General features: G+C 38.5%; 1 protein-coding gene across 2 annotated transcripts; it reads left to right on the forward strand.

Moving 5' to 3' along the window:
• The first annotated feature begins 2,739 nt into the window (after positions 1-2,739).
• RFC5 (replication factor C subunit 5) lies at positions 2,740-20,533 on the forward strand. 2 transcript variants are annotated; one of them, XM_072415954.1, is made up of 11 exons: positions 2,740-2,895; positions 4,255-4,319; positions 7,056-7,192; positions 8,703-8,782; positions 11,031-11,104; positions 12,541-12,700; positions 12,788-12,869; positions 13,199-13,328; positions 14,694-14,771; positions 17,013-17,067; positions 20,091-20,533. In XM_072415954.1, exons 1-11 carry the CDS (start codon positions 2,846-2,848, stop codon positions 20,185-20,187), a joined length of 1,008 nt encoding a protein of 335 aa, XP_072272055.1. In that variant the 5' UTR covers positions 2,740-2,845; the 3' UTR covers positions 20,188-20,533. The 2 variants fall into 2 exon arrangements, with proteins under 2 accessions (XP_072272055.1, XP_072272056.1); XM_072415955.1 differs by having other exon boundaries at positions 2,764-2,914.
• Positions 20,534-22,700: the final 2,167 nt, after the last annotated feature.

Consider the following 22,700-nt stretch of genomic DNA (forward strand, 5'->3'; position numbering starts at 1 on the left):
TTATTTTATTATTATTTATTTACACCGATGTTTTGCATTTTATATATTAAATGTAGCATTATTTTCATGAAACTTTCATTTGGCTTCTTTTTATTCATACATTTTCTTTTTTTACAGAAGTTCTTCAAGAAGAATTGTTTAAATGACCCTAACGTATTTTGCTACATTTGTGGTAAATATTCACAGCAAAAAAAGAGAAGAAACATTATAGAATTTGTGAAACAAGCATATCTTGCATATTTTGGTAATAAACTGGGGGACCAAGATAAGTATTAGGCTCCCCATATGGTATGCAAAACTTGTGTAGTGTCTACGTCAGTGAAAAACTAAAAGTGTTTGAAATTTGGTGTACCTATGGTATGCTGAGAGCCCAAAAATCATCATGATTGTTATTTTTGTGCTGTGAATGTAAAGGGTTTTAATTGTTACAAGAAAAACAAGTGGGAGTACCCTGATTTGGAATCAGCAAGACGACCTGTGCCGCATGGTGCTGATGTTCCCATACCAGTGTTCAGTACACTCCCTGATATTCATGTATCCAACATGGAGGATATACAAGGTTTGGAGTGTAGTCCAGGAGTTAGCAATGGAAATGAATATGAAGGAAGTGTTTAATCAAACCAGCAGTTCCCCAAGAAGGGCTCAAGGATTTAATATGTGACCTAAGTCTGTCAAAACAAGCATCTGAACTTTTAGCATCAAGGCTAAAAGAAAAGAACCGAGACCGAAAGGTAAAATATCAGTTTATAGGATGAGAGGTGACACTCCTACCATATTTCAGTGAGGATGGAGACTTTGGCCCTGATTTATTAAAGTTCTCCAAGGCTGGAGAGAATACACTTTCATCAGTGAGCTGGGTGAAACAAAAAACCTGGAATGGGTTTCCTCTAAATCATTAGCTATTTGTTAGCAAATGTTTTCAATTCTGGACCAGATCCATCCCAGGTTTGCTGGTTCACCCAGCTTCACTGGTGAAAGTGTATTCTCTCCAGCCTTGGAGAACTTTAATAAATTAGGGCCTTTGTGTACTGCTGTAACATTCCTGGACTACTAGCCCATATGGGAATACCAGAATACCAAGCAGAAGACTGGCGGCTTTTCATAAACGGTTCCACTCGAAGTTTGAAATCTATATTACTGCATAATGGCAACTGCTATGCATCAATTCCAACTGGTCACTCAACAAAACTTAAAGAACATTGAAATATCAAAATAGTCTTACAAAAGCTTTGCGATCATGAACACCAATGGTCCATATGAGGGACAGCAAAGTGGATACACAAAGTACCCATGTTTCATGTGCTTGTGGGATAGCAGAGCAAAGCAGGATCACTGGAAAAAAATGACATGGCCTCCAAGGGGAAACATGAAAAAAGGTGCAGCGAAAGTTGGGATTAATGAAGTAATTTGTTAGAGCTCTGAACAAGGACGGTGATTCAAATACATTTATAGATTCTTCTCTGGATTGAGTACTGAAAAGTTAAAAGCAGGGATCTTTGATGGACCCCAGATTTGGAAACTGATAAATGATTAAAATTTCACAAGTTACATGACTGATACTGAAGCTTCTGCCTGGCACAGCTATGTCATGGTTGTCAGGAACATCTTGGGTAACCATAAAGCACTGGTACAAAACTTGCTCTTAAATGTTAAAAATTTGGGTGCTACTATGAGCATAAGGGTACGCTATCTCCATAGCCTTTCGCAAAAATTTCCAGAAAACCTTGGCAATTTCAGTGAGGAACAAGGGGAGAGGTTCCATGAAGATATAAAGGTGATGGAAGAAAGGTATCAGGGCAGATGGGATAGACACATGATGGCAGACTACTGCTGGAGCCTTCCAGTGATTGTCCTGATCATCAGCATAAAAGGAAATCATATGTAGTTTTTCAATGACTTCTTTGTGATTAGTTGTTAATACACTGAATATAGAATATATTGACATTAGGTATTACAAAAATCTATTTTTGTATACGTAGGCATATCTAGTTTGTTTCGTTTAATTTTCATGTTTCATTAGTTTTCTGTGAGGTTATTATTGGTCATTATTTAAAAAACTAGAGCCAATCCAGTAAAACCAATACCGTATTTGGAATCTGTGAATCAAACATAACCCAAAATAACTTTAATCTGGCAAGAAAATGTATATTGACCAGGGTTATATTTTAGACACAGCAATAGAATGTCCACACCTCACAGAAACCTTTGCAGGGTGGATAGCAGATGCAGTCTTAGAGCACCGCCCTGCTGGCTACACCTGGGGAAAATAATGAGAGCGACAAAAAAATGTAATTAATTTAAACAGGCTTTTTAAAATACCAAAAATATTATAAAGATGTAATATAGATTAAATTAGATGACATGTATACTTGTGGTATATAATTAGCAAATGAATAGAAAGACATTACTGAGGTAGGATGGGGAGTGAATCCCAAACATCTGCATTCGTTAAAAAAAAAAAGGGGGAAAAAAAAAAAAGAGAAATTATAAAAAATAATGCTCTCGGCTTCCTCTCATGTTGCCATCTGTGTTTTACACAACATTCACCGCAGACGTTTTTTTCTTTTGCTAAATAATAATCTTTTTTTAAACCACCTGACTACAAATTTGAACACAACATGACAGCCATAGAGAAAGAGAAACCTGAGGAGAAACCCAGTCACAGCGCGGCTCTGTGAGGAGGAAATGACGTCTCGGGCGAATCGCTAAGGTGTCGGAGATCTCGCGAGAAGCGCCGAGACTACGCACGGCGGGAAACAGAAGGCACGCCCCCTGATGCAGCGCGCGGGGATGTGACAGAGCGCAGTGGGTTTAGCCGTGTTTGTGTCTCGGTGTCCCCGCTACCATGGTGCCGGAAGCCAAGTCACAGCCCGCACAGAGCAGGAACCTGCCATGGTAGGGAGAATGCTGCTCGGTGTGTATGTTGTTATGGTGTACTCAGGTGAAGGCAGCCACCCGCACTGTGTAATGTCATGTGTACATGGGGGGAATTCAGTGAACAGCTGATGGTGGTGAATAAATGGGGGAATGCTCAGGTCCAGCACTCTATATTAAAATCCTGGGGTCATATTGGCAGCACTGGGTAGGGGGTACCAGCTGGTTCCGGGTCCAGTCTTATCACAACGCTGGGATCAGACCCAGTGATAGAACCCACTAACCACAATTACCAGACAGATACAGAAAAAAAACATTATAACCATATCAACTACTCGAAGTGTGGGATTGTTACATACCATATTAATAATCATTTCCTTATTGCTTTATAATCCCAGCCTGGTATATAATGCAGGACCTGTAACCACCTAAGCAATACACAATATGTACAGTGTGGCACTACAACTCCCAGCATGTTTGTATTTCTACCTGCAGGACCTGTAACCACCTAAGCAATACACAATATGTACAGTGTAGCACTACACCTCCCAGCATGTTTGTATTTCTCATGGCTAATCTATACTGCTAATTTATCCCCCCCCCCCTCTTCCCCAATAAAAGCTTTGGTGGAAATGCAAACCTTCCTCTTAACTGACCCCTAGCATGAAAAAAATAAATGAAGCTGCATTCAGGTGACACCTGCCGGTAAGCACCAATATTTTTCCTGCCAATTCTTTCATTGTGTCCACATAACTGCATGTATGACATGGACTCTTCTTACTGACTGCCCACGCCATCCTGCAATCCACCTTCATCCTAGCCGGATCCAGGACATGCACAGAAAAGCAGCCAGGGAGTTCCTGGGAAGTATCCCAGGAGGCTCTGTGCTCCCAATCTGTCTTTACTGCCGTGGCAGCTGCTTCACCATTTTTTTGGTTAAGGAAAAATGTTATATTTACATAAAAGGATTGTCTACTTTTGTAAAGTAAGCATTTTGATGATAGGTTCGGCTCAATAGAGAGCAACACAAGCAGTGATCATGTCCGCAAGAGAGGATGATAATGAGTGGAATTATGATGCTGTCAAGGAACCTGGGTGGAAGAATTAGGTGAATGTATCTTCATTTACAGGGTAAAGGTGAACACAAAAATGGAGCTAGTTGTAGAAAAATGGGGTTAAAGTTGTCTGCAGCTAGTTTTTTTGTGAAGAGATGGGCTTAATTTATTCCTGATTCTGGACTGTCAGATCCATTTGTTATCTTATATATGGGACAACCTATTTGGAATTCTGAAATAAAATCTTCCCATTGAAATAAGTTCTCTTGTAAGATAAGATGTATGTATTTGAACAACTGATCTTTGACTTGATATTTCTATTCAGGGTGGAAAAGTACCGTCCGCAGTCTCTTGATGATTTGATCTCACATCAAGATATCCTAAACACAAGTAAGTCAAATCAGAGGTTTGGGCTAGTCTTATGACATATGTCACAGGTCCAAATGAATTAATTAAATATACAGAGAGGTCTGACATTTTAGTTAATTACTGTTTCTCTTGGATTAAGGCTTTTACTGCCAATAACACACGTGAGAATCAAAGGGTAAAAGAAAGCCACGGCTGTAATAGCAGCCGTTGCCTAAGTAGTTTGTTCATCTGGCTCCTGGCTTTGTGTTCTGAGTGGCTGTAGAACCACCAGATCACTCTTGCATGGCTCCAGTTAGGTAGAGATCACATTAAATGTTGTCAAGATGGCGAGCTGCAGCAGATCAAGAAACATTCCTTGAACTTTGTGCCCTTCCAAGTTCAGAACAAATAAAGTAAAAACAAAATACAAATTTTAATCCCTCCCACTCTGAACATAAACACACATGCATAGTGTACAGACATGCATAAATAATAATTGTGAAACATGTTTGGTGCCACTAAACAATGGGGGTAAAAATTCTAGAGCCTATATTAAAGCTGATAAGCTGTAAATAGGTGTCAATATGTGTATAGTTATATACAGTTAGGTCCATAAATATTTGAACAAAGACAGCTTTTTTCTAATTTTGGTTCTTTACATTACCACAATTAATTTTAAATTAAACAACACAGATGCAGTTGAACTGCAGACATTCAGCTTTAATTCAGTGGGTTGAACAAAACGATTGCATAAAAATGTGAGGAACTAAAGGCTTTTTTTTTTTACACAATCACTTTGTTTCAGGGGCTCAAAAGTAATTCGACAGTCGACTCAAGGGCTATTTCATGGGCTGGTGTGGGCAATTCTTTTGTTATATCAATTAGGCAGATAAAAGGCCTGGAGCTGATTTAAGGGGTGATACTTCTATGTGGAAGATTTTGCTGTGAACAGACAACATGCGGTCAAAGGAGCTCCTCATGCAGGTGAAAGAAGCAATCGTTAGACTGCAAAAACAGAAAAAATCCATCCGAGAAATTGCTACAATATTAGAAGTGGCAAAATCTACAGTTTGGTACATCGCGAGAAAGAAACAAAGCACTGGTGAAGTCAGCAAGGCCAAAAGACCAGGACGTCCACGGAAGAGAACAGTGGTGGATTATCGCAGAATAATTTCCATGGTGAAGAGAAACCCCTTCTTAACAGCCAACCAACTGGACAACACTCTCCAGGAAGTTGGCGTATCGATATCCAAGTTTCCATAAAGAGAAGACTGCATGAAAGTAAATACAGAGGGTGCACTGCAAGGTGCAAGCCACTCATAAGCCTCAAGGATAGAAAGGCTAGATTGGACATCTAAAAAAAGCCAGCAGAGTTCTGGAAAAACATTCTTTGGACAGATAAAACCAAGATCCACCTTTACCAGAATAATGGTAAGAAAAAGGATGGAGAAGGCGTGGAACAGCTCATGATCCAAAGCATACCACATCATCTGTAAAACATGGCGGAGGCAGTGTGATGGCTTGGGCGTGCATGACCAAGACAAACTCTGCAGTTGTTTCTTTTTGCATATCAAAGCACAGCTTGCTCCAGAAGTTAATGAATGTCTAGGCTCCATAAAGTTTTGTTTGTGATTAACTCACAGTGAGGATTTTATAGAGTAACTGACACCACACTGCCTAATAATATATTGAGACAAACATCTGTCTTAATTGCATTTATTAAAATAATGTACCTGTTCCGATAAATTCAACTTAAGAACAAACCTGCCATCCCTATTTCGGGTAACACAGAGACTACCTGTATAGATATATTTTACCCAGCTCAATCTTGGCAGTTCACTTCTCTGTGTAAGTTCCCCTGAACCATTTCTCCTTTTGTATATATTGTTTTTTTTTGGACTATAAGGCACACCTTTATTCCCCCCAAAGTGGGGGGGAAATGAGGGTGCATCTTATGGTCTAAATACTGCCGCAGGAGGGCGGCAGGTGCCTTCCCTGCTGTTTCCTAGCAGGCTTTGTGTAACAGTGGTGAGTTGGGAGGGAGGCAGAGAGGGCGGGAGGGGCAGTCTGAGATGAGCAGTGCTGGGTTTCTTGTGCAGCAAGTCATTCTCCTATGACAAGTGAGTTTTAGCTTTCTTGTCACTATAGTCTTCTAGTGCAATGTGTCTTTGTCATGTGCAATGTGCAATCTCTCTATCGTTAAATATTATTCTGCTATATTTTAATAAATATTTCTTTAAACAATTTGGTTCAGAATATTTTTTTCTTGTTTTCCTCCTCTTAAACTTGGGTCAGGTGCATTTTATGGTCCTTAAAATAATATTTACCTATTTTGGACTCTAGCAAGATTTGCCTAATTCCAAATCTGCAAATTTTGGTTCTTTAAGAACAAGTGCTGTGGCATGAGTGACTGGCAGCTAATAGGGGTGCCAGGTGGGATTACTTGATCCTGTTCATGACTGAGTCAGTCCTTGGTGAAACTATCAATATTTACTAGGGTTCAATGAAAGATAACTGCAAGTAGTAACGCTGATAATTTAAGAAAGATTTTCTAGCTAAAGCATGTGTATTGTAGTAAGAGTGCTATTTCACTGAAGTGGTGTTATTCTATTTGTTGCCATTGTTTAATATTCAGATTGCTGAGGATTTGATACACCAAGTGTTTAAACAAATGTTGGCTATCTTGTAGATACAACTTGCTAGAAGCAAGGGTTTTTGGATGTGCATATTTATTTCCTCCTTTTCATCCCAAATTCAATGGTTTTCCTCTTTTATTAGTTCAGAGGTTCATCAGTGAAGACAAACTACCTCATCTCCTATTCTATGGACCACCTGGGACAGGCAAGACTTCCACAATTCTAGCTTGTGCAAAACAGCTTTACAAGGAGAAGGAATTCAACTCTATGGTTTTGGAGGTATTTTGGGGTCTTTGTCGGTGTACTTTTAATTCATTTTATTCCGTTTTCAAATTAGGTTACTAATTACAAAGTTGTACAACCTATAGCATGTTACACATGAGTATACATTTAGGTTCTAATACAGTTTTCCCTCCAGAAATTTTTCTTTCATCCGGGTGGTCAAAAAGTGGGCTCGGAAACATGCAACAAATTTTGTGTTCCCAGTTGTTTGTGCCATACGTATCCAGTAACCCCTTGTGTCGGCTTTAGCAGGTTGAAAAAAGACACAAGTCCATCTAGTTCAACCACTACGGAAAAAAACATATTCCAGACATAAAACCCTATAAGACATAGTTGGTCCAGAGGAATGCAGAAAAAACCCTGGTACAATTTGCTTCAACAGGGAAAAAAATTCCTTCCTGTTTCCATGAAGCAATTGGATGTTCCCTGGATCAACAGTCACTGTTAATTTTACTTTAAAGCCTTAATACCCAGGTATAATCTGTGCTTCTAGAAAAACATCTAGCTTTTTCCTAAAGCAATTTATAGTAGTTGCTGAAACTACTTCCTGAGGTACTTTGTTGTATTTTTACCTTGCAAAAGTTGTTAATGTGAAAATACAGCAAACCTACTAAGTGGCTGGCTGACTGACAAAGGTTCAGCAGTGGAAAAGTTGCAAAGTAGGAAAAAGAAATAAAGGTGTAAATCTTCTCCCCTCTGAGCAGAGCTGGCAGGATGCCCTGACCTTCACAGTCAGCTCTCTCCTACACAAAGCCTAACTAAAAGGTGCTGGGGAGTAAGGTTTGCAATAAAGTTGAGTGTACTCATTTCTATGTCTTTGCTTTTGAATAGGTTTAAAGTTGTAATATACAACAATTATTTTTTTTATTATTTTTTGTAGGTTGTATATTCCACATCCCTGAAATTGCAGTTCAGATAGGGGTTAGATTTTCCACCAGTCAGGTTAGTTAGACTAGTTAGACTCTGATCATATGTCTGCACATGCTGTCATTTATGCTCCTTTACATCTATGTAGAACCAGTAGTTACTTCAGGGCAGAAAGTAATTGTAAACCTTATGTGGTTCAATAATGGCTCGGCCATGGGAGAAGAGGTCAGTGGTACACCTCACTTATTTAAGGGAGCATGCTAAATGTTGGGGTTGGGGGTTGTTTTTTTGTATTTTTTTTACAAAAATGTAAACCTCAAATTTTATAGTGCATATGGAAACATCTCTTGTACAGAAATCTGTGGTAAGTTTAGGTAAACATAAAAATGTTCCCTAAAACAAGGATATTATATTGTACAGATATCCCAAAGTAATACTAAGCCTAAATTTGAGGCTGCATGATCGACAAGGATTTTTAATATATATTTTATTTTAAATTTTACATCTATTTTTATGTTGAAGCAAATTTTTTTTTTGCGTCTATTATGTGTGTTTATATAAAGTATATTTTTGTAAATGTTAATGCTTTATTCCTTACCAGATACCAAGTAATTTGTTTCCTGTATTTTTTCTCTTTAAGTTGAATGCATCAGATGATCGTGGTATAGATATTGTGAGAGGTCCCATATTAAGTTTTGCAAGCACTAGAACCATATTTAAGTAAGTTTAAAATTATGCTGTGTATTTGTTAATATCTTGTTAATATCAATGGTGTTCTGTTAAAGAGAAACTAAACTGCTTGGTGATTGGGCTGATAGGTCCGTCCAAGAAAAGACAAGCATAGGTGTAGTCATCAGTATTGCCTTTGATCTCCCTGACTTATCCCCATACCTGACTGCCTTGTTCTTCTATTTGTAAAGGTGGCCATCATGGTAATTAAAGTCTTCAGGCCTTTAAATGTCAGAACTTCTTGCAAGGAAAACAATAGAGCAGCACTATAGTAAATTTGCCAAACCCCCCCGAGACAGTTAAACTTAGTGCTTGTAAACTCAGACAGTAGATTTAACTAAGACTATGTTTTTTTCCATAATACACAGCAAATCTTCAATTTTTTAGTTCAGTTCCTCATCAACAGATACAGTTAGGTCCATAAATATTTGGACAGAGACAACTTTTTTTTAATTTTGGTACTTTACATTACCACAATGAATTTTAAATGAAACAACTCAGATGCAGTTGAACTGCAGACTTTCAGCTTTAATTCAATGGGTTGAACAAAAATATTGCATAAAAATGTGAGAAACTTTTTTTTTTGGACAATTGACTCAAAGGCTATTTCATGTGCTGGTGTGGGCAATTCCTTCTTTATGTCATTATCAATTAAGCAGATGAAAGGCCTGGAGTTGAGCTCTCCATGCAGGTGAAACAAGCCATCCTTAGGCTTCAAAAACAGAAAAAAACCATCTGAGAAATTGCTACTATATTACGCCAAAAGACCTGGACGTCCACGAAAGACAACAGTGGTGGATGATCGCAGAATCATTTCCATCCTCTCCTCCTGTATCACTGTCTGTATTAGTCTGTCATTTGCAATCCCTATTTAATGTACAGCGCTGCGTAATATGTTGGCGCTATATAAATCCTGTTTAATAATAATAATAATAATAATGGTCAAGAGAAACCCCTTCACAACAGCCAACCAAGTGAACAACACTCTCCAGGAGGTAGGCTTATCGATATCCAAGTCTACCATAACGAGAAGACTGCATGAAAGTAAATACAGAGGGTGCACTGCAAGGTGAAAGCCATTCATAAGCCTTAAGAATAGAAAGGCTAGATTGGACTTTGCTCAAAAACATCTAAAAAAAAAACAGCACAGTTCTGGAAAAAACATTTTTGGACAGATGAAACCAAGATCAACTTTTACCACAACGATGGCAAGAACAAAGTATGGAGAAGGCGTGGAACAGCTCATGATCCAAAGCATACCACATCTGTAAAACATGGCGGAGGTAGTGTCATGGCTTGGGCGTGCATGGCTGCCAGTGGCACTGGGACACTAGTGTTTATCCATGATGTGACACAGGACAGAAGCAGCATAATGAATTCTGAGGTGTTCAGAGACATAATGTCTGCTCAAATCCAGCTAAATGCAGTCACATTGATTTGGAGGTGTTTCATAATACAGATGGACATTGACCCAAAGCAACCCAGGAGATTATTAAAGCAAAGAAGTGGAATATTCTTGAATGGCCAAGTCAGTCACCTGATCTGAACCCAATTGAGCATGCATTTCACTTGTTGAAGACTAAACTTCAGGCAGAAAGACCCACAAACAAACAGCAACCTAAAGCCGCTGCAGTAAAGGCCTGGCAGAGCATTAAAAAGGAGGAAACCTAGCATCTGGTGATGTCCATGAGTTCAAGACTACAGGCTGTCATTGCCAGCAAAGGGTTTTTAACCAAGTATTAGAGATTAACGTTTTATTTTCAGCTTTTTAATTTGTCCAATTACTTTTGAGCCCCTTAAATGAAGTTATTGTGTAAAAACAAAAAGGCTTTAGTTCCTCACATTTTTATGCAATCTTTTTGTTCAACCCACTGAAATAAAGCTGAAAGTCTGCAGTTCAACTGCATCTGAGTTGTTTCATTTAAAATTCATTGTGGTAATGTACAGAACCAAAATTAGAAAAAAAAAGTTGTCTGTCCAAATATTTATGGGCCTAACTGTACATTTTCCGGACGACTCTTTAAATTCTTTATTCTGTTCACATATGAATGATGTATGGGATGATCCTATTTATTCTTGAGTATATCAAAATATCTTGCTTTGTTTGTTGGTACATGACAAGCATTGTGTATTTAAATAAATTTCAATAAATTCTTGTTTTAATATTATTATATCAAGTGTACGGATAAAAGCAGCCTTGTTTACTCGTCTTAAAGTGACAGCTGCCTCTCCATTACAGGAAAGGTTTCAAGCTTGTGATCTTGGATGAAGCAGATGCAATGACTCAGGATGCACAGAACGCGCTAAGACGAGGTAAAATTACAAACGGTTCCTCTGCCATATGCCCGTAAATGCTACAAAATTGCCAGATCTTCTGAAAATTTCAGATAGACATAACAATCTGTCTTGTCTTTGTTACATCTGCTGAATTTTTGCATTTGGCATATCTATCATGATTTTTACTATGGCGACTTGTTATAATGCTGTGGGAACAAAATAAAGGTTTGTTCCTAAGGAAATGTATTTCAAAAGAAGGAAAAAAAAGACTTGGTCACAGTGTAGGATTCTACATATGCACACTTCTACATAACACAGCTTAGTGTTTGTTAGATGATGTGCGATAATTAAAAGCAAAAGAAAGATTGGGGTCCTAATTTAGCACAATCTCTGTCTTTTTTCATAGACAGGACATGAATGCTGATGGGTTATAGTGTGCTGTCATTGGTGAAAAGCTTCACCTCTTTTTCTTCTAAAGGATGAACGGACTGTGAATAACAACCAACTTTGCTTAACACTCCCCTAGAAGAAGCATAGTAGTGGTGGGAACACAAATTATTTCTAATTGCACAAAACTTTAGATCCTGCAAAACCCTTTAATAAAGTTGTCCTTAAATTGAACCTGGCAGTATAGTTCAAGGTCTCCTTATTCTGGACCACTGCCCATATATAACCTATTAGATGTACAAAGCACCTGTGAAGAAAAAATTTGAGTGTACACTTGCCTCACCCACATCGTAGAGCCTGTACACACTTCAGATGATTATCGCCCAAGACAATTGGTTGTGCTTGAATCTGACGTGTACAGTGGTTGCCAAACGTGGTTCATGGGTTTGGCTGGATCTAGGAAGGACTGCTATACAAGTCAAGGGAGGAGAACACAGTAGGGTGTCACTTCCTCACTTGTCCTCTTCCCTCCCCTCTCCATAGAACAAACGCTGTGCTTATGGTGCTTGTCGTTCATCTGTCACTAAACAATCATGATAGGGTATTTCCAGCAAAAAAAATGTTTACACTGCCAAAAAAACTTCAGTGCCTAGGCATAGACAATCTTACTTTACAACTTTACATTTATGAAATATTGGGGAACATAGATCAGATGAATTCTCATGAGAAGATTCCTTTCCTACTGGCTAGAGAAGTGTGGACCAGTGATGTTAAAGACTGGGTAAGGTAATTACTGCAATCATTTTTTTTAAGTAACAAGACACAGATTGGGGTGAAACTGGTATTAACACTTACCCATTTTGTCCAAAATGCCTGTCCAAATGTTGCTTTAAAAAATAAATAAATTAACATGCTCTTTCAGAGTAAAGTTTTATATTAACCAACCACATGTGTAGAAATTTGTGTGGTTATAATTTCTAGTTCAGGGTATGTGGATTTCTATTTGGGTTCTTCAGTAACTTTTAAACAAAAATTGTACTATGAAATGCGTGTTCCCCTTATTTTTTGCATTTGTCTCTTTGCAGTGATTGAGAAGTTCACAGAGAACACTCGATTCTGTATGATTTGTAATTACCTGTCTAAGATCATTCCTGCTCTGCAGTCCAGGTGCACGCGGTTCCGCTTTGGTCCCTTGAGCTCAGAGATGATGATTCCACGACTGGAGCATGTAGTGCAGCAGGAGAAGTTAGTTTGTTTGAAAAGCTGTTTTCAAATCCCATCTCTAACTTCTGTACCTTTTACAAAATAATTTGAAAACCCTCTTTTTATTAGTGTGAACATTAGCCCTGATGGAATGAAGGCCTTGGTGACCCTTTCCAGTGGGGACATGCGCAGATCACTAAATATATTGCAGGTATGTAATTTTTCATGGAAGTAAATTGCTCTACTTAGGTAAAGTCAAATGTGCACAAACCTCCCTTCATTTTGAAGAAATAATTAAAGTAAAGGGATGGTGGGCATTCGCCAAGCTTAATTCCATTTACGTGCTGACTATATTTAGGAATACCAGCAATACATTAATAGTTATTTGGAGCATAGCAATATGATGCAATAAATGCTGCTTTACAGGGCCACTTGCCCAGTAAAATTACTTTGTAGTACCAAGTCTATTTGAGTAAACTTTATATATTTAATAAATATTTAATAATATTACAATTTATCTGAATTACATTATTCCTGCAGAGTACGTTCATGGCTTATGGAAATGTAACGGAAGATACAGTATATACTTGCACTGGGCACCCTTTGAGATCAGACATAGCCAACATTCTGGACTGGATGCTCAATAAGGATTTCACCACAGCCTATAAAAGTATCCTTTGTACAGTTTGTAATGCAATAATGATTGGGACCAACAGACCTAACAATGTTGGGTCCTCTGTGTGTCAGACACATGGAAACTGATTCATAAAAGCTGGACAATATGAAATTGTCACTTGACAAGTGGGTTTGATGCCAGGATGCATGGCTCCCAACTTCCATCCATCCCGAAGTGCACTGCTACCATATTGAATAAGGTTTCAGTTTCTTTATTACCAGCATAAAGTAAATGGTTGTAAACCTACAACAAAGAAAGGGGTAAGTAGGAAAAAAATCAGACATTTGAATGTGGTTGACATAATAAGTTACCTTGCTTTCTTCTCTGTTTTAAAGAAAATATACAGGTGTATGTGCAGTGTAGTCCTTGCTGGCAGGCAGTGGGATCAACAGGGAATAGAAATGCATGTTGGCATATGGGTGCTGACCGTGCAATACAAAGCTTTCTGGCCATTGTTCTGTTCTTGGAAAGCAAGCTATGTCTGGGTGGAGTGTGGGCAGACATATGAGTGGTTACAGGAGCAGAGAACTTCCCTGGTAATGCAGTTCTCTTAGCAAAAAAGGTATGCATGATTCTAACAATACCAGTGTTCCAACTTAATGTAAGTACAGACAGGTACAGCTGGAATTAGTTAACTTACCCAGATAAATGCTGGAGCAATGACAGGGAAGTTTTGGGCCTGTCACCAATTTTTCTCCCATGTAGTCGTCCATGTGACCACCCACATTCCTGCTTAGACACTGGTAAACTATATAGGCAGGTTAATAAAGATTTTTCAATTTTTGGTACACCTTTGTAATGTGAAAATGGTCAGAGAGAGGAGGCTATACAGGATGAAACAATTTTAATATGGGTGAGTGAAAGTAGGTGAAACCCCATCAGCACCTAAATCTAGCAGGCTGTGAGAGGTTGTGGAGTGGAGAAACACAAAGAACAGGTAGTTTTTAATAAACCCTCTAGATGGGAAAAATTAAGTGGGGGGAGGGGGGTGTATTGAAAGAAATCACTTACTGTGCACTGGTCTCTGATCCTCTGCACACAAATTCTGCAGGTTAAGCTTGGGGAAGAAGTGGAATGTTTGGCAGGTCAAAGGCACAAGTCAATAAAATTTTAATTGAAAAAAAAAACAAAAACCTTGATTTTTCTGCACTATTACCTGTAGTATTTTATGTCTGAGATTGGGTAAGAGATTTGGTTCCAGATTCCAAAACGCAGGTCAGGAATTGGAGCATGAAGGCTTTTGATATATTTTATAATACTTAGTTGAACACACAAACTGAGGGAAGGAACTGTCCCCAGGGTGATCAATGTAATACACTGTTAGAAGAAAGTGTTTTCCTTTAAAACCAACATCTTTAGATATCATGGAATTGAAGACATTAAAGGGCTTGGCTCTTCATGACATCTTGACTGAAATTCATCTATATGTCCATCGAGGTAACACAATCACTTTTCTGCTGATCGATCTATGCCTAGGTATTGCAGCTTTCAACCCTTAACTGAACCTGCTAGAAATGTGAAGTTATCCAACAGGCTTCATTTAATTAGTAATGCTTTATATTTGGTATAAAGTTACACCTAATTTGGTAATTAAAGCATTGAGGGTGAAGATAGGGAGCACAGTTCATGTGTTTAGGACTTGCTTAGGCATTGCTTCAATGTACCAATTCACCCAATTGCACCTTTTTTGGGGGAAATGCATTTACTGTAAACTGGCTGGTTTACATAGCTAAAAGCTGATTAATGTGCATTCGTGGACAAGTTCTGTAAAAAGACAGTTCCAGCTCACTGATGGGAGACAAATGTGACTTTGCTCCATGATGCAGTGCTCAATTGCTAGACCTGAACCCTATTACATCAGAAAAGGGTGATGCCATATCTTTTTTCTTTTTTAACATGTAGGCACAAGCATTTTGCTCATCCACTGGTCATAGACATGTTAGATTTTTGTCACTGGAAAGGATCTTTCACCATCCCTTCCAACGACAAAAGACTGAAAGATGCATGAACAAGTGCTGTACATGCAAGAGAACGAGTGAGTGGCAACCTGCTGTCTATTTGGATGAGAATCATATGACGTGTGTAAGTAGCCTTAGTTGTAGCCTAGAGTGTTTTGCAGGAGGTGAGTACTCTTCAAGTATATCAGTGAGTCCAGTGGGCTTTAAACAGATCATGTCACAAGTAGGTCTTTATAAAGTAAATTATGTGACTTTAAGATGATTGGAAGCATTAGTCGATCACTTTTAGGTTTCACTTGTCCCCTAAAAATGATTTTAAAAAAGAAACCTGCCATTGTTGACCTGGCCTAAAAAATGCTAGTTTCATTCCTTGCCAGTTAATAGGATTTTTTTCATGTTCCTTCTTTTGCTGCATTCCTAATTAACGTTTGATCCTTATGTTTGATACACACATATGTATGGTTTCCAAGAAGCTTGTAGTGAGAGGTGCTCTTTAACATGAAAAAATGAGGAACACTTAAAGATGAATGTTTGTCTTTAGGTTGGAAATCAGTCACACAAAAGTTATCTTGGTATGGGGCCATGTGACTTTACATGTGTGTGAATATTTTGTATTTTCTCTTTGTTGTGTCTTCGGGTGTGATATGCATACACACTAAATGTATAAAAAAGTAATAGGGTGTGTGATAAAGCTGCCGGGTGTTTTGTTGGTCTTCTAATTTAACATTGGATTTGCCAAGGTGAGTTGTGTTTCTTTCTCCCTGGAGTCAAGGGAATGACGTCTGTGTCCTTCTCCTGGGACTAGCTGGTGTAAAAAGCATACCAGATATCCTTGTTGTGCTGTGCTGGAGAGGGGGAATGCTCAGTGGGACTCGGTCCTAAGTCAAGTGCCATCTGTTTGAATGTTTTGGTTATTTTCCCCTAATCTCAGTTCCCACAGCAACTTGTTCAGGTGTCTACCTTTATAACAGTGTATATGAATTGTCACACTAGGGGGAGCTCTAACTCTGCAGATATATTTGTTGTAATAGGTAAATTGTTTGCTTCTGTTTCATCTGAATACAATTTATATCTTGGAGGTCTATATCAGCTGATGCTTCTAAATAACATTACAGGCACTGTACTGTGCAGGTATGTGCTAGGTAGAAATGCTTCATTTACCAATCCAGGGATATGATACATAAAATACAACCATTTTGTACTATATTACCCCTATACAGTGTAGTAAATGAGACCATCACTGGGGTTTCTGTGGTGTTTGGTACTGGATAGTATTAGTACCAGCAGTAATGCATTGTATATCTCAGATTTGCAGTACAGTAGAAAATCACAGATGGTATAAAGCACAGTACAGTTTTATGTGTTTATCAGTAAAACAGTAGTTACCAGCCAGAACTCAATGAAGCCACCATCCCATTACATTGCTTTGGAAATAGAAACTGTGGTACAAGTGTCAGATGCAGGTTTATAAGACTCCATTGTGCTTCACCCTGCTCTCTGCTATGTCCAGGCATGAATGATGTTATTTCAAACAAAGCAAGGGCTTCTGTTGTCTCAGTTGTGTTTTCAACTATTTTATGTTGGGTAGAATTCAACAAGTGAGGGGAAAATACAGTAAGCATTTCCAGAGTGTTTTTGGATCCAGCAACTATTTAGAAATTAAAAGTAAATTACCAGTCATAGTATATTTATCAATTTTGTTTTTCTTTCATTTCTACAGTGGACTTTCCACCATCTATTCGAATGCATTTGTTAACAAAGATGGCCGATATAGAGTAAGTTGTTTTAAACGTAATGTTTTTGAATTGGCAGAATTTTATATTATTCTGTAGAATAAAACTAAGGATGCGATATGTAGTCTACAGTCTATAGAGCATACCTCCATGTCTAGTGGTAAGAATCGATGGATTGTTCATATCACTAAATATTATCAACCCTACTGTGAAATTGAGAGATTTGACTATTCATGAGGAAGGACTTGGTTTACATTTCTTTGTCCATAATCTGGTATTGTTAGAGAGTACTTTTCTAGTTGCAGCAAAATACCATGCTTTCTTTAACCCCCCTAGCGTTCTAATTCTGTCAGTTTTTTTATGCAAAAAGTGATCCTAATTTTTTTGCATAGAAATTTTTATTTATTTTGTGGGCCTGTAATTCTTAGGATTAACTCCCGGGTATGATAATTATATTTATTTATTATATCATAAATTATAATATACATAATTATAAATAATAATTTAAAGAAATAATAGACAACAATGTAATCTAAAAATAAAATTAAAAATGTACTTTTATTTTTATTTTATGTTGTATAGTGTTTTTTTACTGTAAAAACCATTTAAAAGCAGATTACATTGTAATCTGCTTTTAAATTTCCCGTCCGGCCACACCCCCGAATACATCACCCCTCGCATCACCCGGAAGATGTCACATCCTCTCAGGTGATGCGAGTGGAGATGTCCCGCCCGCCTCACACAGACGCTGCTGCTCTGCATCTCCAGGGAGATGCAAAGCACAATTCAGACCTTCTGCATTGTGCATGTTCATCTTCCATGAGATGCGAGCAGCAATAGCAAATTCTGGGGGTCGTGCCAGCTGGCATCACCCCCAGAATTTACTTATTGCTGCTTGCATCTGCAGTTAGATGTGAAGAACAATGCAGAAGTCCTGCATTGTGCTTTGCATCTCACCGATGATGCGAGCAGTGGCGTGGCCAGGACCCGGGTGGTATTTAAAAACAGACTACTCGGTAATCTGCTTTTAAATTTCACGCCCCCCGACGGACTGGTGCCCTGGCATCACAGCGGCACCAGCAGATCGCCGCTGGAGCGCGGGGCAAAGGTAAGGGGGGGGGGGGGGCTAAAATTACCCCGAGTGTGACTGGGGATTACCGCTTTTTGCAAGTGAAATCCACCCCAAATCACACTCGGGATAAGTGTGCATTGCCAAATCTTACCCCTATCCCCTTTGCTTACATACACAACAAAACCCACCTTTCTCCTTCACAATCCCATACTCGCCAAAATATGAAGCATTAGGTGCATTAACTATTTTTGTTTTTCCTTGCTGCAAGTCTTTGCATGCAGAGTATTTTCCACTTGTCGTCTATAGGTTGTTTCTTGACAAGGTAAAAAGAAGCAGCCTATAGATATCCATTGGGCTGTTTTGCACAGGAAATAGTGAAGGGCTTGCAAAGAAATATAAACATTTGCCAGGCGTAGTGCTGAAGGTTCAGTCAGTATGGGGAAAATGTTAGTTTTTTTGCATTCGTGATAAAGTCCCTAGCTACTGCCCTATTCTTAGACCCCAATGTATCTGGCCTGCACATGGGTCAAATACAGGAATAACTGGCCATGTATGTGGATGACTCTGTTAATCTTAGAACATCCTAATGACTGCCTAAAATGAGTATTGCTTATTTTACCTGTCAGACTTGGATCAGGGCATCAGTGAGCTCCTGAACAGTTAGGCTATACTTGGTGAAGTTGAATGCTTCTATATATAATGTCCCAAGGGGGTCTCTATTGGATTTAGTTCTTGGCAACATGGTAGCCAGTCAATGCCATCAATGCCCTTGTCATTCTGGATCTGCCTGCACACTCAGGTCACATGAGGTCAGGCATTGTCCTACACAAGAAGAAACTCGGACACCACAGAGTTGCAGGTTTGACAACAGCTCTGAGGGTTTCATCCTAATAGCAGTCAGGTACTATTAGCTAGCATGTGAAGGTGGTCTGTGTTGCCCTCCTAGCATATCTTCCCCCAGGAACATCAATGACACACTGCCAAACCAACCATGCTGGATTTTTTTTAAGGCAGCCTAACTTTTTCTACAACACCTCTCCTATCTGTCACCTATATTCAGTATGAATATTCTCCCATCTATGAAAACGATTGGGATGCCAATGGTCCAAACTTTCCAATTCTCTGTCTTTAGGAAATGCCAGTTAAGCTGCATGGTACTAGGATATGAATGCAGGTCTTGCTACAGGACGTTGGGCACCCATGCCACCCTCACAGGGTCTGTTCCTGACAGTTTGGTCAGAAACATGCACACAAGTTACCATCTGAAAGTCATTTTAGGGGACTTTCGATGCTTCTGCTTTTCCTGTACAGATACCAGTCTTGTTGCTGGGTTGTTGCCCTTCCATGACAATGCCATGTGTAAAGCCTGTAGCCTGGTATCTCCTACAGGCTCCTGTGCTGGGAGACACAAAAAATCTTGCAATAACACATATGCTTGTGCTATCCTGGGGAATCTGGACAACCATTGCAACCTGAGTAGGCTGCAGGTACTAACTTGTGCTACTTTTACAATACCAGTGGTGACAAGGACACCAACAAAATGCAAGACTGATAAATCAAACGGAAAGAGCAATAATGGTCTGCTGTAAAACCATAGCGTGCTGTTTGTTAGCCTGTTCTGTTGTTGCAGGTTAAACTGATTAGGATATGCCACACAGATTTTTTTTTGGGTGAATGGGCCTGAATTTCTTACTACCTACTTTCATATACGAAAAGATACAATTTGAATTGAAAAGCACAAATATTGTGCTACTACAAAAATAAATGTTACTTTTGTTTTGTGAATTTTCTCTGACTCTGCCCTATTGGGTTTTGTTTTTTGTTTTTAAATTCAGAAATACAAAGGGAATTATGAAAAATACATGTTCTAGCTAAATCTACTATAAAACAAGAAAAATAAGCAATTCTTGTTTAGCTTTATCTGCTGTTGACAATTACCATTAGTCACGTTATATACACAAGTCTGCAATAACCTCTATTTACTTTTTGACAGATACAGACTGGCTTCCGGGACCAGTGAGAAGATACAGCTTGGCTCCCTAATAGCTGCATTCCAGGTCACTCGAGACTTGATTGTAGCTGAAGCTTAGAGTGGGAAGTAGCAACTTGATAGATGTGGTCAAGGTTACTCAAGGACAAGAAGTATTTTTTCACAACTTTGTATACATAGTGGAGCAAAACAGTGTATTTAAAGAACATTGGAGACTGAAAGTTTTGGAGGTGCCAGAACAATTATTTTCACACAGGAGTGTGAATTTGTTCTTTCCTAAGAACAAAAACATTACTACAGTACTACAGTACTACTTACAGTTCAACTATAGCAGAGCCTGCTTTTCTTTACTTCGTGTCTAAAACATGAACCTTAATTTTCTCCAAAAGTGCATAAGGCTTGTGTAGTTACTGCTAAAAAAAAAAAAATAAAGTTTCATTTATATATTTTCTTGTAAAATTGTTACATTTTATTTCAAGAGTTGTCACATGCTCTGTATTTCATTGCAGTTTGTAATGCTCATTAAATGAACTCCTATTTTGTAAAATGTACCACTTCATAAGGTACCTGGACACATGTTCTGTAAAACCAGTGGCATTTACGTACAGCTTTAGGTGCATCCTCCGAATGAAAAGCAGCACTGGCATTAAGTCTCAAGCTTAGATGAAAGCTGGTCAGCCAATAAAATGTAATTGGTGAATGCATTGGGTCTTTTGTGACATGTCCTGAAAGACATTTGTGATCTGTACATATTCAGGGCTTCAACTCTCATGTCCAGACCAAATCTTTAGGTTTTGGTATGCACTGGTTTACCCAACATATGGCATATTGATTAAAACATTTAGGGTAAATCCAAAAGTTTGGTTTTCTATCAGAACAGTAAAAGAAGAAATTTTCCAGTGGAGACACTTGTTCCCATGATAGCCATGTAAAGGGATTGCAAATCAAACCTTTGGATTTACCTTCAATTTTTTCAACAATATGCCTTGTTTTGGTGGGAACAGGTTTCAATTACTGGCTTCTACAAAAGAAGAATAGAGGTACCTTGAAAGTGGTGATTAAAAACATTCACTTGCATAATCTTTGGTACTTTTGAAGTAGTAGTGGTAAGGGAGTAAGTGGATGTCCCAAATAATGCAAGGGTATTGTGTCCCATATACCTACATGTAGCGGCTGTTTATTACTTCCGCAGATGGCAGTCAGTTTTCATTTAAAGGACCTAATCTCCACTTTTATAAATAGGCAAGAGTAAAATGGCCTTATTTGTGTAAAAGTAATGTCATTTATCTGGTAAATTGCTTATTCATTCTCTATAAATATGCCCTATGGGTTATTGGTATGTCTGCATGAACCCCAAACTCCACAGATGGTAGCTCTTTATGCTGCCTTTTCAGAGGTCTGGATCCTTCCCTTTTAAGGGAGCTCTAAGTTGTGGATCATTGGAACCCAATAGCTCTTTCAATAGAGGTTAGGAGGATCCTAGGTCTCCATTGTAATACTCCTAAATAAGAATGCTTTTATGTTCTGATTCTTCCTACTGAGTTTATATAAATTGTGTGTATATGTTTTGGCAAATTTTAAATTATCGAGTGTATCCATTTCATGTTGTCCCTGTAGACTACAAAGGATCACGTGGATACATAGTAGCCAGGTTGATTGAGGCATTGTTCTAGTGTTTAGTGTACAAGTTTAGTTATCACCAGTTAATGGCAATGCCTGTTGTTCCTTGGTGTTACTGCTGCAATCTTGAAGGCTGCTACTGGCAGAATTCTGACTTAATGTATCATGTTAAGCAGTTTTGCCATCCCAGATCCAAGATTATCTTGCATTAAGATTCTGGACCCTATATTTTTTTAATTTATTTTTGTGGGTGTAAGTATTCTCTATTCCTTCTCCTTTGTAGTTCTTGTGGCTTCTCCAGCCTGGTAGAGGTAGAGGTGGTCCTTCTGGCATTAATGAATTCTTCCTTGGGGTATGTTTCAGTGAATGTCAGATTCCCTGCTTTATAAATAGATTCCACTGAAGAACATTACATCCCCTCTCTGTGATCATGCTCTTGCTAATTGTCATGGTCTGGCCTACAAAATTTTTTGGTTGCCACTATCCAATCCTATGATTGTCAGTTTACCTCCAGTTGCTATTTGCATGTTTTTGGGGATTTACAGTGTAGTTCTGTGGCAACATTGACCAGATCTTTCAGCTCCCAAAGGTGCCTTCTCTACACGAAGCATGGTGCTAAAGGGACATTTGACTGAGAGATTATAAAAGCTGGCAATGTTGAACTCATTCCAAATAAAAAAAAAAAGCAAACTCCCTGGATGTAAAGTGGATTTATTTTTGATTTCAGAAGTTTGTCTTACTCATGAAACAAGCAATGCTGCTGTGCATATTTATTCTATATCAGTCATTCAGAAACTGTTAAAGGCCTTATATTTTAGAGCCAGCTCAGAAATTATAGCTCACAAAATTTGTAAGTGGAAAGTCCCTATAACAATGGAATTATTGCCATAGGTTCCGGGTGTGAATAGATAACAATGACCAGACATTAATTATCCACTGCAGCCACCTTGCCTAATAGGTGTTAAAATCTCCAAATATAATTTTTCATTCTGT

Source organism: Pyxicephalus adspersus, chromosome 6, assembly GCF_032062135.1.
Source record: "Pyxicephalus adspersus chromosome 6, UCB_Pads_2.0, whole genome shotgun sequence".
Lineage (NCBI taxonomy): Eukaryota > Metazoa > Chordata > Amphibia > Anura > Pyxicephalidae > Pyxicephalus > Pyxicephalus adspersus.

Excerpts from the sequence above, each read along its gene's own strand:
- RFC5 (XM_072415954.1), top strand. The coding sequence starts at position 2,846 with ATGGTGCCGGAAGCCAAGTCACAGCCCGCACAGAGCAGGAACCTGCCA. Across the intron at positions 7,193-8,702 it reads TCAACTCTATGGTTTTGGAG|TTGAATGCATCAGATGATCG; the intron begins GTATTTTGGGGT and ends TTTCTCTTTAAG. Across the intron at positions 8,783-11,030 it reads AGCACTAGAACCATATTTAA|GAAAGGTTTCAAGCTTGTGA; the intron begins GTAAGTTTAAAA and ends TCTCCATTACAG.